This window comes from Schistocerca nitens, chromosome 6, assembly GCF_023898315.1.
Source record: "Schistocerca nitens isolate TAMUIC-IGC-003100 chromosome 6, iqSchNite1.1, whole genome shotgun sequence".
NCBI classification, from domain to species: domain Eukaryota; kingdom Metazoa; phylum Arthropoda; class Insecta; order Orthoptera; family Acrididae; genus Schistocerca; species Schistocerca nitens.
Genome location: NC_064619.1, coordinates 212,531,994 through 212,546,279, shown reverse-complemented (window position 1 = coordinate 212,546,279; position 14,286 = coordinate 212,531,994). Strand labels below are relative to the sequence as shown.

General features: G+C 37.0%; 2 protein-coding genes across 4 annotated transcripts in view; both read right to left on the bottom strand.

Annotated features, from left to right (window-relative positions):
• Positions 1 to 14,286, bottom strand: part of LOC126263718 (asparagine synthetase [glutamine-hydrolyzing]) — a 197,346-nt gene that overhangs the window by 14,902 nt on the left and 168,158 nt on the right. For all 3 annotated transcript variants that reach the window (XM_049960864.1, XM_049960863.1, XM_049960862.1), the window contains exons 10-11: positions 12,765 to 12,908; positions 10,238 to 10,394 (exon numbers count right to left, since the gene is read on the bottom strand). In XM_049960864.1, coding sequence (XP_049816821.1) covers positions 10,256 to 10,394; positions 12,765 to 12,908 — 283 coding nt within the window. In that variant the 3' untranslated portion in view covers positions 10,238 to 10,255. The remainder of the gene's footprint in view (positions 1 to 10,237; positions 10,395 to 12,764; positions 12,909 to 14,286) is intronic.
• On the bottom strand, positions 3,911 to 4,531 carry LOC126263286 (uncharacterized). Its single transcript, XM_049960372.1, has 3 exons — positions 4,466 to 4,531; positions 4,194 to 4,416; positions 3,911 to 4,089 (listed from the first exon to the last, which is right to left on the bottom strand). The coding sequence occupies exons 1-3, from the start codon at positions 4,529 to 4,531 to the stop codon at positions 3,911 to 3,913; spliced, it is 468 nt and encodes a 155-aa protein (XP_049816329.1).

Sequence of the window (14,286 nt, the reverse complement as noted above, 5' to 3'; positions counted from 1 at the left end):
TAGTGCAGGGAATGAAGCCACAGTAATTTTAATCTATCATCCTTCATAAATTTTCATGGTGATCCTAATAAAACTTGAATATTGATTTACTGTTAAAGAGAAATTCACAATTTTTGTAACAAAGACCTGAATGCTAAAATCTGAATGCTTTAGTCGATCTTAACGATAGACATTTCATATAGAAGCACATCATTAAAATGACAAATGCTGTAACTTCAAACAATGGAAAATCCAGAATGGAATGTAACAATACGACAGAAGGCAAGTTGCTACCCACCATATTGCGGAGATGCTGAGCCGCGATAGGCACAATAAAAAGATTCACACAATCTCAGCCTTCGGCCATTAAGGCCTTTGTCAGCAGTAGACGCAGCACACACACACACACACACACACACACACACACACACACACACACACACAAGTACATATGCACACACACGCTCACGCAAGCGCAACTTGCACATCAATCTGTAGTCTCAGAGAGCTGAAACTGTGTGTGTGTGTGTGTGTGTGTGTGTGTGTGTGTGTGTGTGTGTGTGTGTGTGTGTGTGTGTGTGTGTGTGTACTGCTGACAAAGGCCTAAATGGCCAAAAGTTATGACTGTGTGAATCTTTTTATTGTGCCTATCACAGCTCAGCATCTCCACTATATGGTGAGTAGCAACTCTGTAACTTCATTTGTTTAAAAGATATAGTAAATTTAAATTATCAGTAGTTTCAGTTGAGCATCATATCATCATTTACTCCAGACAAAACACATTGAACGATGACAGCATGACACCTTATTGAAATTATCAGTATTTTCAGTTAAGCATCAGATCATCATTTACTCCACACAAAACACATTGAACAATGATAGCATGACACCTTATTGAATCATTAGGTAACAGAATATTTGTTGTAAGGTTTAGTGCATAATAGTTTATTTATCAGAAAGCACAATGGTTCATGGCTACTGGCCGTGACATTCCAAGTTAAGAAGGAAATTGGTTTTCTGTAAAAGAATTTAACGTTTATTATGTATGGATATTATTGTTATTTTATTTAGAATGTGAAAGTGGTCAAGCTTTGATTATTTAAATATGTTAAAATGTAAAATAAGTGGTAGCCAATCAAATGGACAGCTTCAGGAAAGGGAATGCCCCTAGTCGGTTGAGCGAGGATATTTGGTGCACAGGAAATGTGGCTGGGGACGGGCAGAGTGGATAATTCGGATTGAGACACGAAAGTGGACAGTTGGTCTTTAGGCAGCTAGGAAGTGAAATGACTTAGAAAATTTCACGTTGTGTGGTATTGCAGGACTTAGTCTCTGAGCGGTGAGCAGCCATGCACCTGGTGTGAACTTTTCACGTAGTTAACGAGGTGGAGTATTGGACTTCTAATTCGTGATGAGACTGTGTATGATCGAACTGTATCAAATGGATATGCACTGGAGTATAACAGTAACTCTAAATATGACCACTTTCGCTATAAGTTTGCTTTCTGAATAAACATTATTCTAACCATATCGCAGTTGTGTGGCCTACATAATTTACGGGTCATTAATTTAGTTCCCGATATTATTATTACTGATTAGATGTTACATTAACTTTGTTTCATACAATTTCGCAAACTTGCCATCAGCCAGACAATTTAACCAAAAGGTCACAAGTGTCTAATTTAGGGCATGTAAAGCGACATGTGTGGTTCAACCCCTAGAGAAGTTTAAGCCAAGACATTTTGATGAAGAGGAACCGCATGTAAGCCCAAACATCTTTGGAATGTTAGCTTGCAAAGGAAAGTACAGTTATACTTAAGTGGTGAAGATGTTGTAATGGAACAATGAACACATTAGAAGCTGGTGTCACCCTGCATCCAGTACATATTGTAAAATGTCAGCAACTTTTCACATGAATAAGCACCCAGCATCATTTCAATTAGATAACTGTGCAGTGACAGTGTTAATTAATGTCGGAACATATTACAGAATGGGTTCACCATTGTTGTCATGAGCTGGCTACAGGTTAATTTCATACAGTAAACAAAGAATACGAACCAAGCATACATTTGGAACAGAAGCCAATTGCAAGCAAGTGGGACACAACATTCCTAATTAAGTTGTGGCTAAAAGGGAAGTGGCAAATATTTTTTGGATTTGACAGTTTCATAAGTTTTTGGTTTGCTGATCAAAATTCAAATCATTTTAGTGCGACAAGACATTACTTTCATCAATATAATAGAGGGAAACATTCCACGTGGGAAAAATATATCTAAAAACAAAGATGATGTGACTTACCGAACGAAAGTGCTGGCAGGTCGATAGACACACAAACAAACACAAACACACACACAAAATTCAAGCTTTCGCAACAAACTGTTGCCTCATCAGGAAAGAGGGAAGGAGAGGGAAAGACGAAAGGATGTGGGTTTTAAGGGAGAGGGTAAGGAGTCATTCCAATCCCGGGAGTGGAAAGACTTACCTTAGGGGGAAAAAAGGACAGGTATACACTCGCGCACACACACACACACACACACACATCCATCCACACATATACAGACACAAGCAGACATGACTCCTTACCCTCTCCCTTAAAACCCACATCCTTTCATCTTTCCCTCACCTTCCCTCTTTCCTGATGAGGCAACAGTTTGTTGCGAAAGCTTGAATTTTGTGTGTGTGTTTGTGTTTGTTTGTGTGTCTATCGACCTGCCAGCGCTTTCGTTCGGTAAGTCACATCATCTTTGTTTTTAGATATATAAGACATTACTTTCTGCAGATTAAAAGACGTTTGGGAAGGATTTGAGGAACCATTGAACACAGCCAGGAATTTCATAGCCCATATTATTCTAAAACAACAAAATATGTAATTTTGCAGTGTACTGCCAGTAGTAGTTTCAGTTAAAGCAGTAATCAAAGGAGTGAATTAGACTAAATTCAAAATCTTAAGAGTTATTGAACCTATAAATGTGAGCAACTGGATCATATGTAAAGTATGACTCAAAACAGGAAGCTGTGCATTGTAACTTTTTGGAGATTCCAGGTCTATAATCAATTCACAGTCCCTAGTGGAGTGTTAGCCTGCTCCTTGGCCAAAACATGGATACCAAAATTAGTCAATGTGAATCATTTATCTAAGACAGAAGTACCAGTTACCACTAAACACTGAATCAAAAAATTTCTTATTCTTCATCCTCCTCCTCCTCTTCCTCCTCCTCCTCACTGTTTTCCCACAGGTTCCACTCTTTTGATTCTCTGTCTGCACTTGACACAATCTTGTGCCTGGTCTGACTCAATGCCCACTATCTTGAGATCAACATGAGAGGTAGCTAGCTGACACTGTCTCAGTCTCGGCCTCCCAAAAGGTCGTTTGCGATCAACTTTCAAAAAAAAAATTAACAATTTGCAATTGTATCTTGGTCTGTTTGAAGCATATGTCCATACCACTGTAGACAACTTTTCCTCATCTTTGCAACATATCGGACACTCCATACTGTTTGTGTATTTTGTCATTAGTCACATAATCATCAAGTGTCAGACCAGCTGTCCACTGATGCATTTTGGTGCCCATTACAGCATGTTGTTGCCCTGCTTTTCTTGTTGAAGACCAAAATTCTGCACTGTACAAGGCAAATGGGTGGACTGCAGAGCAGTGTGTTTTGACTTGAGTCAGTCCAGGATCTTCTCATCATAAAGCACATCAGTCATTGTCTGCCATTGAAGCTAAAGCGTTGATAACAAAGATTGTGATTTTAGAAATAAGTGAGCCATTGGCAGCGATTTTTGAGCCAAGATACTTGAAGCTGTTTCTCTTTGGCAGATCTATACCATAGATCCTGATTGTGTCCATTTTATTTGCCTCTGTTGGCAGGTATTTAAGTTTCTTTATAATGAGGCACAGACCAGATTGTTCAAAGCAGTTTTTTCATGCTTAAACTTTTTGTTGAAGGATTTTCTTGTTTTTAGTAGCCAGTATAACATCATCAGCATACAGTAGGGTCCAAGGTGCTAATTTCTGAAGATCTCTGGTTATCATGTCCATTATTATGATGGACAGAAGGGGAGAAAGAGCTGGTCCTTGATGGACACCCACAGAAACAGGAAAGTAATCTGGTGCTCCAACAGCAGAATGAACTTGATTTACAGGATTATGGTAGAGCACCTGGACCCATCCAGTCAGTGCATCAGGTACTTCATCCTCTCAGAGGGCAAACCATGCAGGACCCCTTGGTAATCAGTCAGGAAAATGAACTGACTTTTCGTAGACTTCTCACAGTGTTTCTCAATAAGCGAGTGAGTTCCATAAATAGCATTGGTGATCTCACAACCTTTTACAAAGCAACATTTCAATGACTGGTGGTAATACTGACAACCTTGAATATTCTGTTGTGCTTTAAGATCTTCATTGTAGATGATAGGAGGCATACAGGTCAGTAGCTGGAACATTTAAGCAGACTCTCCTCCTGTTTCCAAATTGGGATCATACTGCTAAGTGCCCCCAGGCTGGTATATTCTTCTCTTCAATGATCTTGTTGAGGAAACTGTCAGACATTTAGCTGCCTCCCAGAACCTTGAAATCAACAGTTCTGCTGGTAGGCCAGTCGCCTTTCCTATGGCTCTAAAACTTTAGGCTTAGTGACTGACAGGATGAATTCTTGAATGGGTGCCAACTATTGTACTGGGGAGTGTGGGAACTCTTCATTGAAGACTGCCTCGAAATGGCAATGCCGGTGCTTTGCTGCCATCTTTCAGTCAACAGTAAGTTTACCTTCTTCATCACTGATGCCACAGAAATTCTGTATGTCTGTAGTATGCTGATGCCACTCCTTTAAAAGGCAACAGGTATATTGCTTACCAGGTGGTGTGCCAGACCTTTCATAAATATTGCTGTAATGAGCTGATTTTGCTGCTGCAACTGCCTTATTTGCATCACAGTAGATATTTCAGTTTTGTTTTTGAAGCAAGGAACTAGTGACAGTACTTTTTTCTGCTCTCACTTTGTTCTTAAGATCCCCTGAAAAAAAAACCATGTCTGATGATTTATTTGAGGTCTTCCAGCTTTGATATGTGTATTTGTTCACAGGTGACTGCTTGAATAGTTTCTTTTAATACACCTCACATTGTTTCAGTGTCAGTATGGGGTGGAGAAGGGATATTTGATCATGTTTTCACACTAGAAGCAAGTCAAACTTCTGCCACTGTAGTATGTCCAAAGATGGGGGGGCACACTTCTTGAAAAATATGTTCGTGATAACTAGATTGTGAGCTTCCACAAAAACTAGTATTCTCTTACATGTTATTAATTACACTTGCACCATTCCTTTCGAGTACTAGTGCATGATATTTTTTTTTTTTTCCAAAAAATATATCACAGCAACTACTTTGTGTTGTGAGAATTATTTAGATGACATGATTATCACAAGAGCATCTGAATAACTTGCATGCTGTATTTAGCCAACTGCAGGGTATTGACAGAAAATGTAACCTGAAAAAAAGGCATTTGTTTTTTTAATAGGATGTTACGTAAAAAGGAATGGTCCTTAGCAAACTAGTAATCAAAACCATAGAAAAAAAACCTAACAGCAACTGAAACACTGACACACCTACAGGATCTGACAGTGTGACAAATCTTTTTGTGTAAAATAAATTTTGTTGAATTTAGGTAGGTTAGTTTAGCTAAGCTAAAACATTAATGACAGCTCAAAGAAACTGCTCCCACCCAAACTGAAAATAAAGCTGTGGCTGTAGTTTTTACCACAATGAAATTCCATTCCTATTTATATGGAACAAAACTCATTTAACCACTGAATAAAAACTACTACTACCAGAATGTTTCAGGCAAAAGTAAATATTTTGGAAAAAAACTAGGTTCCAACAGAAGCTACAATGATGGCCCCTAAGCTGGCTCTTAATTTTCAAGTCTGATTTCTTTGTGTTACCCTCTAGTTTGATTACATGGGATTAAAAAATGAGTTGTGTGTTATTTGGGCTCCATAGGAGACGAGAAAGCTATGCCCCTATGCCTTTTTATCAGGGGAAAAAATCTACTTTAGTTTTATCTAAAAAAGTATTACACTGATGTAGTTGATTTCAACTCAATAATTAAATCTATTGTATTAAATTTAACAGTTTAATATATAATACTACTATGTAAAATGTCTGTGGAGAAAACATGATGAGAAAATATTTTTTTTTCTTTACTAATCTGTACTGTTCAATGAATCTCCTTTTTTAGGCCCTGAAAATTTAGATGATATTTGAGTACAACCTGAAGCACATACTGCTTCTGATAAACAATTTTTTTGTAGTCCTTCATGACTGGTTGATGTCTCTTTTTGTGAAGGAACTGTCTCAAGTAATGGCCGTGTGGTTCTAGGCGTTACAGTCTGGAACCGAGCGACCGCTACGGTCGCAGCTTCGAATCCTGCCTCGGGCATGGATGTGTGTGATGTCCTTAGGTTAGTTAGGTTTAATTAGTTCTAAGTTCTAGGTGACTGATGACCTGAGAAGTTAAGTCGCATAGTGCTCAGAGCCATTTGAACCATTTTGTCTCGAGTAACTTGTCACTTTAGTCAAACATGGTAAAAAAACTACTATTGTTTAGCTAGAAACACACTGTTTTACTCCATTATTGATAATTTCAGAGATTTCAGTATTTCCCTCTTGTACTCTTTTTAATATTTACATCAGATGGTTCCACCCCATAATCCAGTGCATTGATCACTTTCATTGGCGTAGGATCAAAGACTGCAAAAGCAATAGATTTAGGAGACAGGTACTAGTAACACCTTTTCAAGTTTCATATCAGTGCACACTGTGCTGCAGAGTGAAAAATTCATTTTGGAAACATCTTTACAGATTTGGTAAAGCTACACAAGTTATATCACAATTGGTAAGCTGACATTAATATAGCTTTGAAAGAACACTGAAATTCATACGCTGTAAGTTGGCTACAGCACGGTACACAAATATTTCAAGTAATAAACCATGTTTTGCCTAAGGCAAAGATCCCGAGTTCTAGTCTCGATCCAGCACACAGTTTTAACCTGCCAGAAAGTTTCATATCAGCTCACATTCCACTGCAGAGTGGAAATTTCATTCTGGACTTTTGAGAATGGTTTTATGCATAATGGCTGCAAGGTAAATACAAGAGGTTTCTTTCTTAAATATTCTGAAACAAAACATCTCTAATAGTTACTATAATTGATGCTGTTGCATCCAAAATTAATGCTTTAATATTGGATTGAAGGCCCTATTCAGTGAGTGTGTCATACACAGATGAAGCATGCCCTTCTCCAGCAGTCGCATTTCACAATATATGCACACCAGGAAGTTTATCAGTATCAAAATTCAAAATAATCTCAAGTGTTTTTAACACATCATTACCAATTAATCCTCTTCTTCTTCTTCTTCAACTCTAAGAGTTCATTGTGAACATTGGCATCTTCAAAAATTCTCTGCCAATCTTTCCATCTTCTACAGCCCATTTTCTGCAGGTCCTTCATAACTCCCTCTATCCACCTGATTCTCAGTCGACTCCATCATCTTTAACCCCCTGGGTTTCCATCTAACATTCTTTTATTTACTTCCTTATCACTCATTTATGCCACATTCTCCACCCATCTTAATCAGGCTGATTAGACTATTCTTCCAATGTGTGGATTTTTGATGTCATTGACCAATTTTCCAAGGCATATGTAAGTACTGGTCTTATAAGTGTTTTATAATTGTTAATTTGGTGATACAAGTTAAGAGCCATGAGTAAAATATTTTTTTAATATAAAATAGGCTCTGGTAGCTGCTATTAATCTGTTTAATTTCATAAGATGGGTCATTTGAGGGGGCAACTGTCAATCTCAGATATTTAACTGCTCAGCACTCTCAAAAATATAATTGCCCAATGTTTCTAAGAGTGGCACATTCTCGTTGCATGCATTCCCTGCAGCAGTTTATTTTGTTTTCTGTCCGTTGATATTTTGTCCCACATTCCTGATGACTTGCTCAAGTGTGATTTGTTCAATTTTGATAAATGTCTCCTCCACCCCCTTCCTTGTTCTTGTGACTATATCTACGTCATCAGCATAAGCTTAATATCTGCTCTGATTTACAAAACATCATTTTTGTGTCCCTCATGACCTCCTCCAAGCCAACATTAAACAGGAAACATGCCAGCACATCTCCTTGCTTTACAACATCATATATATCTAGTGGATCAGACAGTGTTCCTCCCATTCTTATACTACTCTGTAGCTTATTCATGGTCATTCTTATAAGCCTTAACAATTTTTCAGGATTTCCTAGCTCGGTCAAGGCACGGCACAGTTGCTCTCTATCTATGCTAACATACAATGATTTGTAATTTATGAAAAGATGGTGTGTGTCAATCACAAATTCAATTGTCTTTTCTAAAATTTGCCTTAGGCTGAAGATCCGATCTGATTTACTTGTGATAAATACACACTGGTATGCATTAGTTTCTTTCTAAACAATTGGGAGGATACAGTCAAAGAGTATGTTGGGGAATACTTGGGATATAAAGTTTAGCAGCAGATCTCCTTTCTTGTATATATGGCATATAATTCCTGTTCTCCATTGCTGGAGCTTTGTCTTCTTACCCCATCCTGAAATTACCCATTTTAGGAGAATTTGTTCTGACTGACTGCCACCTTGCTTGAACAGTTCTGCTGGAATATTTTCTGTGCCTCGTGACCTATTGCTCATCAATTACTTCAAAGCAATTCTCATCTCTTCCAAAATTCGCAGGGCAGTATTTTTGTCCAAGTCATTTAATCCTTGTACATGCAAGAGATCTCTTAGTATCACTCTTAGAGTTGAGGAGTTTATAAAAACGTTGGCAACCATATGTCTCACATCTCTTTCACGCTACATACAGTTTTCTCAGCTTTATCCTTTATCAAGCTAGTTTTCTTCCCCACTGTAGAGTGTGTGAGCAGCTGTTAGCTTCCTATAAAACTTTCGCATCTCATTCTGATTTCTCTGTCCTACTTCTTTCTTTATGATCTTCCACCATTGCTCTTGTACAGCTTGATTGTAAAGCTCTTCTTCATGCCATGTTATTTTTATCAAACCAGAGAGATCTTATGCACATTGCTTCAGTTTCTTGTGTTTTCATTTGCCAATATCACCTCTGCATTCTTTATCATTTACCATTGATTCTCAATGTTGTCAAACTCTTCAGCTCTTCTAAGGATCAGTGACATCTATTCTTGGTATTGCCTTCTAACTGCAGATGATTTTAGAACTGCTACATTATATTTCTGTTTGTTGGTTTGGATTCCTTTAGAGGTACTGGAGATTCTAGCCTTCACTTGTGCCCATATCAAACAGTGGTGAATCTCGATTTGGGGCTCCTGAGGATCCTCACATCCAAGAGGTCCAACTAGGGTTTTGCATAAATCAACACAAAATCAATCTGGTTAACAATGATCCTATTTGGTGACTTAAGTGTTCCTTGTGGTTTGCAAAAGTGCCCTCATTAGTAAACAATAGTTTATCTTACTAGAGAACCCTTTGACAGCATTTCCAACAACTTTGAAAACAATGCTGTTGATGTAGGTAAATATGGAATGGGTAATATTTAGGTCTGTGAACAATTCATAGGATAATTGTTTGACTGATAACAACTTCTCTTTGAATTTGACCGGAACTGATGTGTAGATCTATTCTAGCAACTTCAGGAATCACTGCTTCTCTTGCATTGATTATTTGCAGTTCTGCATTGATTGTTTTCTTGCAGGAAAACTTGTATTTAGGAAGTTGGTATGTGTTAGACAACATCTGTTCTATGTAAAATTATGCTACTCTTGAAATATGTTGGTGACATTCACTGCAAATTAATAAAATGTTTTTAAATTATTTATAAGAAAAATGAATTGGAGACGAGTTGGACAAGCTTCCGACCAAGTGGATGTTATTCCAGGATTCCAAGTGATATGAAAAAAAGATGACATTATAAAAGATGTATAAGCTATACAGAAACACATAGCTGAATACCACAATACATGTATAATAATAATCCTTCATTAAACATTATAAAGATTGTACAGTGCACAATATTTTCAGAGAATCTGTAGAAAACAAATTAAATATAAATGTCAATTTAAACAATGCTTCCAGTTTCTAGAAAATGGACTTTTACATGTGATCTATGTAATTTGTTATGCTAGTACTTGATTTTCCTTTTTTTTACCAGCTATCCAACCAAGCTTTGCCTGCATTTTTCTAGCAATGTTCTTACATTAGATGAGCAATGCCATTATCCTTGCGCACTGTCACTGTCTGCTGAATAGTGACTGATGAAACGTGCTGACGGATCGTTAACAGTCACCCATCGTGGCATCCAGAAATATGGTATCAGGTGTGACTGATTTGGAAACTGCATCTCAAATTGTTTCCTGGAATAATTAATCATATGGTAAAAACATTTCTTACTTTCAGGTCTTCAAAGACTTTTTCAGTTGAATAATTATTTATTAACACTAAACAAAGAAAGTGAGAGACTACAAAATGAATTGACCCAAATTACTGGTTATGCTGCAAGTGAGCTAGGGCAAGACTCATCAGCAGTCTTACATAAATAAGTTTTTAGAAATCTTGTGTAGAAGGTAAGTATTATATGTATCTAATTATTGTGTTAATGGTGATCCCAAATGAGATGAAATTCATTCTGTTTTCAGCTAAACTCCAAATTTTGGGACAAAAGCTGTCAATAAAGTTTTTGTAAAAATTTGCTGTAACTGATTATTCTTTATTCAAAGCCACAAAGAGTCTTATTATTAATTATCATAATCAGGTTGTTCATTTCTGAATAATAATTTATTTTCTTCATTTTATCAACCTCAAAAATAATACATGCAGTAATATAATAACGTACGGAAAATTCTAGTTGACAATTATTTAGGAATAAAGGCGATGACACACTGAAGGGCAGAAGCACCGCATCTTTAATATGTACACAAACAAAAGGTACAGAGATTGGCTAGCTTTAGGAATGCACTTCCTTTTTCAAATTAGTAAGAAAACATCCATGAATGTGCGTGCACACCTGTCTCCCGACATTGTGCTCAGTCGAATGAGCACGATGTAGGAGGTGTGTGTGTGTGTAGCAATCAAACATTTGTGGAAATTTCATCTCAGTTATTCAAAATTTATTCTGTTTCTACTGCTGCCTCTTGCATTTTGTGTGACTTATTCTTTAGGCTGGCTAGCATACTGGACTCACATTCAGAGAAGGAAAATGGTTCAAATCCACATTTGGCACTCCAGGTTTACATTTTCCATCCCTAAATCAATCCAGGCAAATACTGGGCTGGTTCCTTTGAAATGAGGTGGCTGATTTCCTTCCCCATCCTTGAAACATTCTGAGCTTGTGCTCAATCTCTAATGACCTCTATGTCAATGAAATGTCAAACCATAATCCTCCTTCCTTCCCCTATGTGGTCATTAGTAACCTACCCTAATTCATATTGTTATTCCATCCCAGATTTTCCACTGTTTAATATTAATTAAAATTTTTAACTTGTGCATATAGACAAGAGAAAAGTGCAACTGCCTTGTCAAGCACATTACAAATTGTATGAATCACAACTAGTTCTGTGGAGGAAATAAATGTACTGAAAGAAAAAAGTAGGATCATTTGATGATACCAGTCAAGAATGTAGTATATGACAGGAAAGCGCACACAGTTTTCAAATTAAATCAGTTTTTACTGATTCCAGGAATAGCCTTAGTGGCCTTTTTGATTTTGTTAGTTAAATGACGAATTGGGCTCAGGGTCACTGGTTAGGGTCTAAGTTTTAGTTATTTGACCATTCCATTTATCATTCTGTATGAGATGAGTTCAATAAAAATTTAATTCAGCAGAATCTTCATGTTGTGAACCGTAATTCCATTTAGTATTGTTTTTAGAAACCTTACAAGCATTATTTTTTAAAGCACCAATCACACAAACTACTAATATCTAATGAAGACTTAAATCATTCTCTGTCAGTCTCATACCCAGAAAACTATGAACTTAACAACTGGCACACTTATTTACATCCTAACTCGTCAAAACCTTTTTGTTTTTGCATTACTTACATTCTTTTTAAAAATTACTCTAGTGAGCCTCTCTTTGAATAGGAATGCACACATTTATACAAAATATCACACTATAATGAAAATACTATACTATAATGAAAATTGATATGTAGGCATAAACTGTGTAATGCATAAGAGTATACTGTAACTGGAATGGGATATTAATCATGCAATCGAATGACAATTACATCAAAATAATTTATGCCATTTAAACTACCATTTCCAAAATTTTGGAAAATATCTGAACTTGTGGTGAGCACAACTATCAGCACAGTCAATAGGAAAACACAAAAATATATCTTAGCACTCCCATTTCCCATAACCTAATGCTTCTTCTTCAAGGAGGAAAGAAAAATTGGTTTGGGTCAGTGGAGGAGGTTGTGAAGAGGCAAGTAACACAGAACCCAGATGAAGAATGAGCCTTCATCTTTGTATCCATCCACTTCTCTTTAATCAGGTTTCTGAGTGGACTCCTTCAAATCAATTCATCTTTCCTCTCAGAAGAAAGATTCTGAAGCTGAACCTGAATTAAAACATAAAAGCTATATATATATATATATATATATATATATATATATATATATATTGGAGGTTGTGTTTCCATAAGATAAGTTCTTGCCGGCACATATTCTGCATTTAACAATTTCCACAATGAGTTTTCCTTTTTATACAGAAAATTATCTGACCTGTAGTAATATGCTTCCTTTGTAGGTGGTGTGCAGTGGGGATACTTTTTCGATGCACCAGCCATCTCATTATCAGTCACTTGAGATTCCACAATGTCCTGTATCACATTGAAGAGGGACTTCTTCTTTGATGTAACACCATCACTTTAACATAAAGAGACATGTGTTAAAAAAATCATTAACAAAATCTTTCAGTCAAGAACAACTCTCTCCCATCTGACAAGTGTTAGCTTCATTTCAGCTGGTTACTGCACTTCAAATGTGTACTAGGACTTTTTCTTAGTTGAATCCCGATGTAAAAGCTGCAAAATATTTATATTAAATTCTCATAAATGTTTCTGAAAGATAAAAAAAATCAATGATTTGGTAGTCAACTTCAAACTATTTGCAATAAATTGTTAACATTTGTGAAGAGCCTGTAAGAATGTATCATGTATTAGGAGAGAAAAAAACTTATCCAGACGGTTAAGGCAGGCAAAAATTTGTGATGGGTACTGGAATTTGATAGGAGGAAAAGGAAAAATACTAGACCATGGAATAGGGGGTGCATACAGGAATGAAAGAGAAACCCACTTGGTAGAATTTTGTGCACAGCTTAAGGTAATCATTGATTATACTTGAATAGGATCATGTAAGAAGTTTGTATATGTGGACGAGACTTGGAGACATTGGAAGGTTGATAATATGATGATAAGACAGAGATCTTGGAACCAGTTTTTAAAATGTAATATAGGATATCTATAGCTAAAGTTCCAGTTTCAAAATGCTGTAGAAAGAGAACCACAACTCAGAATGACATCAAATTTGAACAGCATATTATCGAGACAGGGGGTAATGTCATGGAACGAGAGAGAGAGAGAGAGAGAGGGAAGTTTGTATCTGATATGTTCAACATGACTGTCTCCATGAAGGATCGTGCACTGCTGGTAAAGTTCTTTTGCAGAACAGTGATGTGTGCCAGTAGCCCTGCAGAAGTTCTGGACAGTCAACAATATGAAGAAGGCATTGGTCCAGTGTCTCCTAAGGGTCTGGAGAAAATGATTACAAAATTCGAAAAGACAATTTCTTCTGCAGTGTAATGTGGTAGAGGGAGGAAAGTAATTGATCCAACATCTGCCAAAGATGTGGCCACAGTATTGCAGGAGGGGTTGCATGTTGATGTGCAAACATGCAGTGCATGGGGAACTGCCCAAATGTTAGAAATGCCTGTGACCACAGTGCATAAAATCCTATGAAACATTGTATGTTGCAAGCCATACAAACTCACCCATGTTCATGATCTGCTTCTGGCTGGCTTGCCAGCAAGACAAATGTTCATTCTGGAATTTTATGCATGCATGGAAGTAGACAATGAAGAGCCATAGAATATTCTGTGGACAGACAAAGCCCATTTCCATCTCCATAGTCATGTCAATATGCAGAATATGGGCAATGGAAAACCCGTACATACATCACTTCATTCTGCCAAGTTTACTGTCTGGTTGGGGTTGACAGCATTGTTCATCATAAGGCCATATTTCTT

Bases quoted from the DNA above. Each gene is read 5' to 3' on its own strand.
- LOC126263286 (XM_049960372.1), bottom strand. From the start codon at position 4,531: ATGTCTGACAGTTTCCTCAACAAGATCATTGAAGAGAAGAATATACCA. The intron at 4,417-4,465 runs GTATGATCCCAA...TAAATGTTCCAG, and splicing joins CAGCCTGGGGGCACTTAGCA to CTACTGACCTGTATGCCTCC. The intron at 4,090-4,193 runs GTTTGCCCTCTG...TTGGAGCACCAG, and splicing joins TTACCAAGGGGTCCTGCATG to ATTACTTTCCTGTTTCTGTG.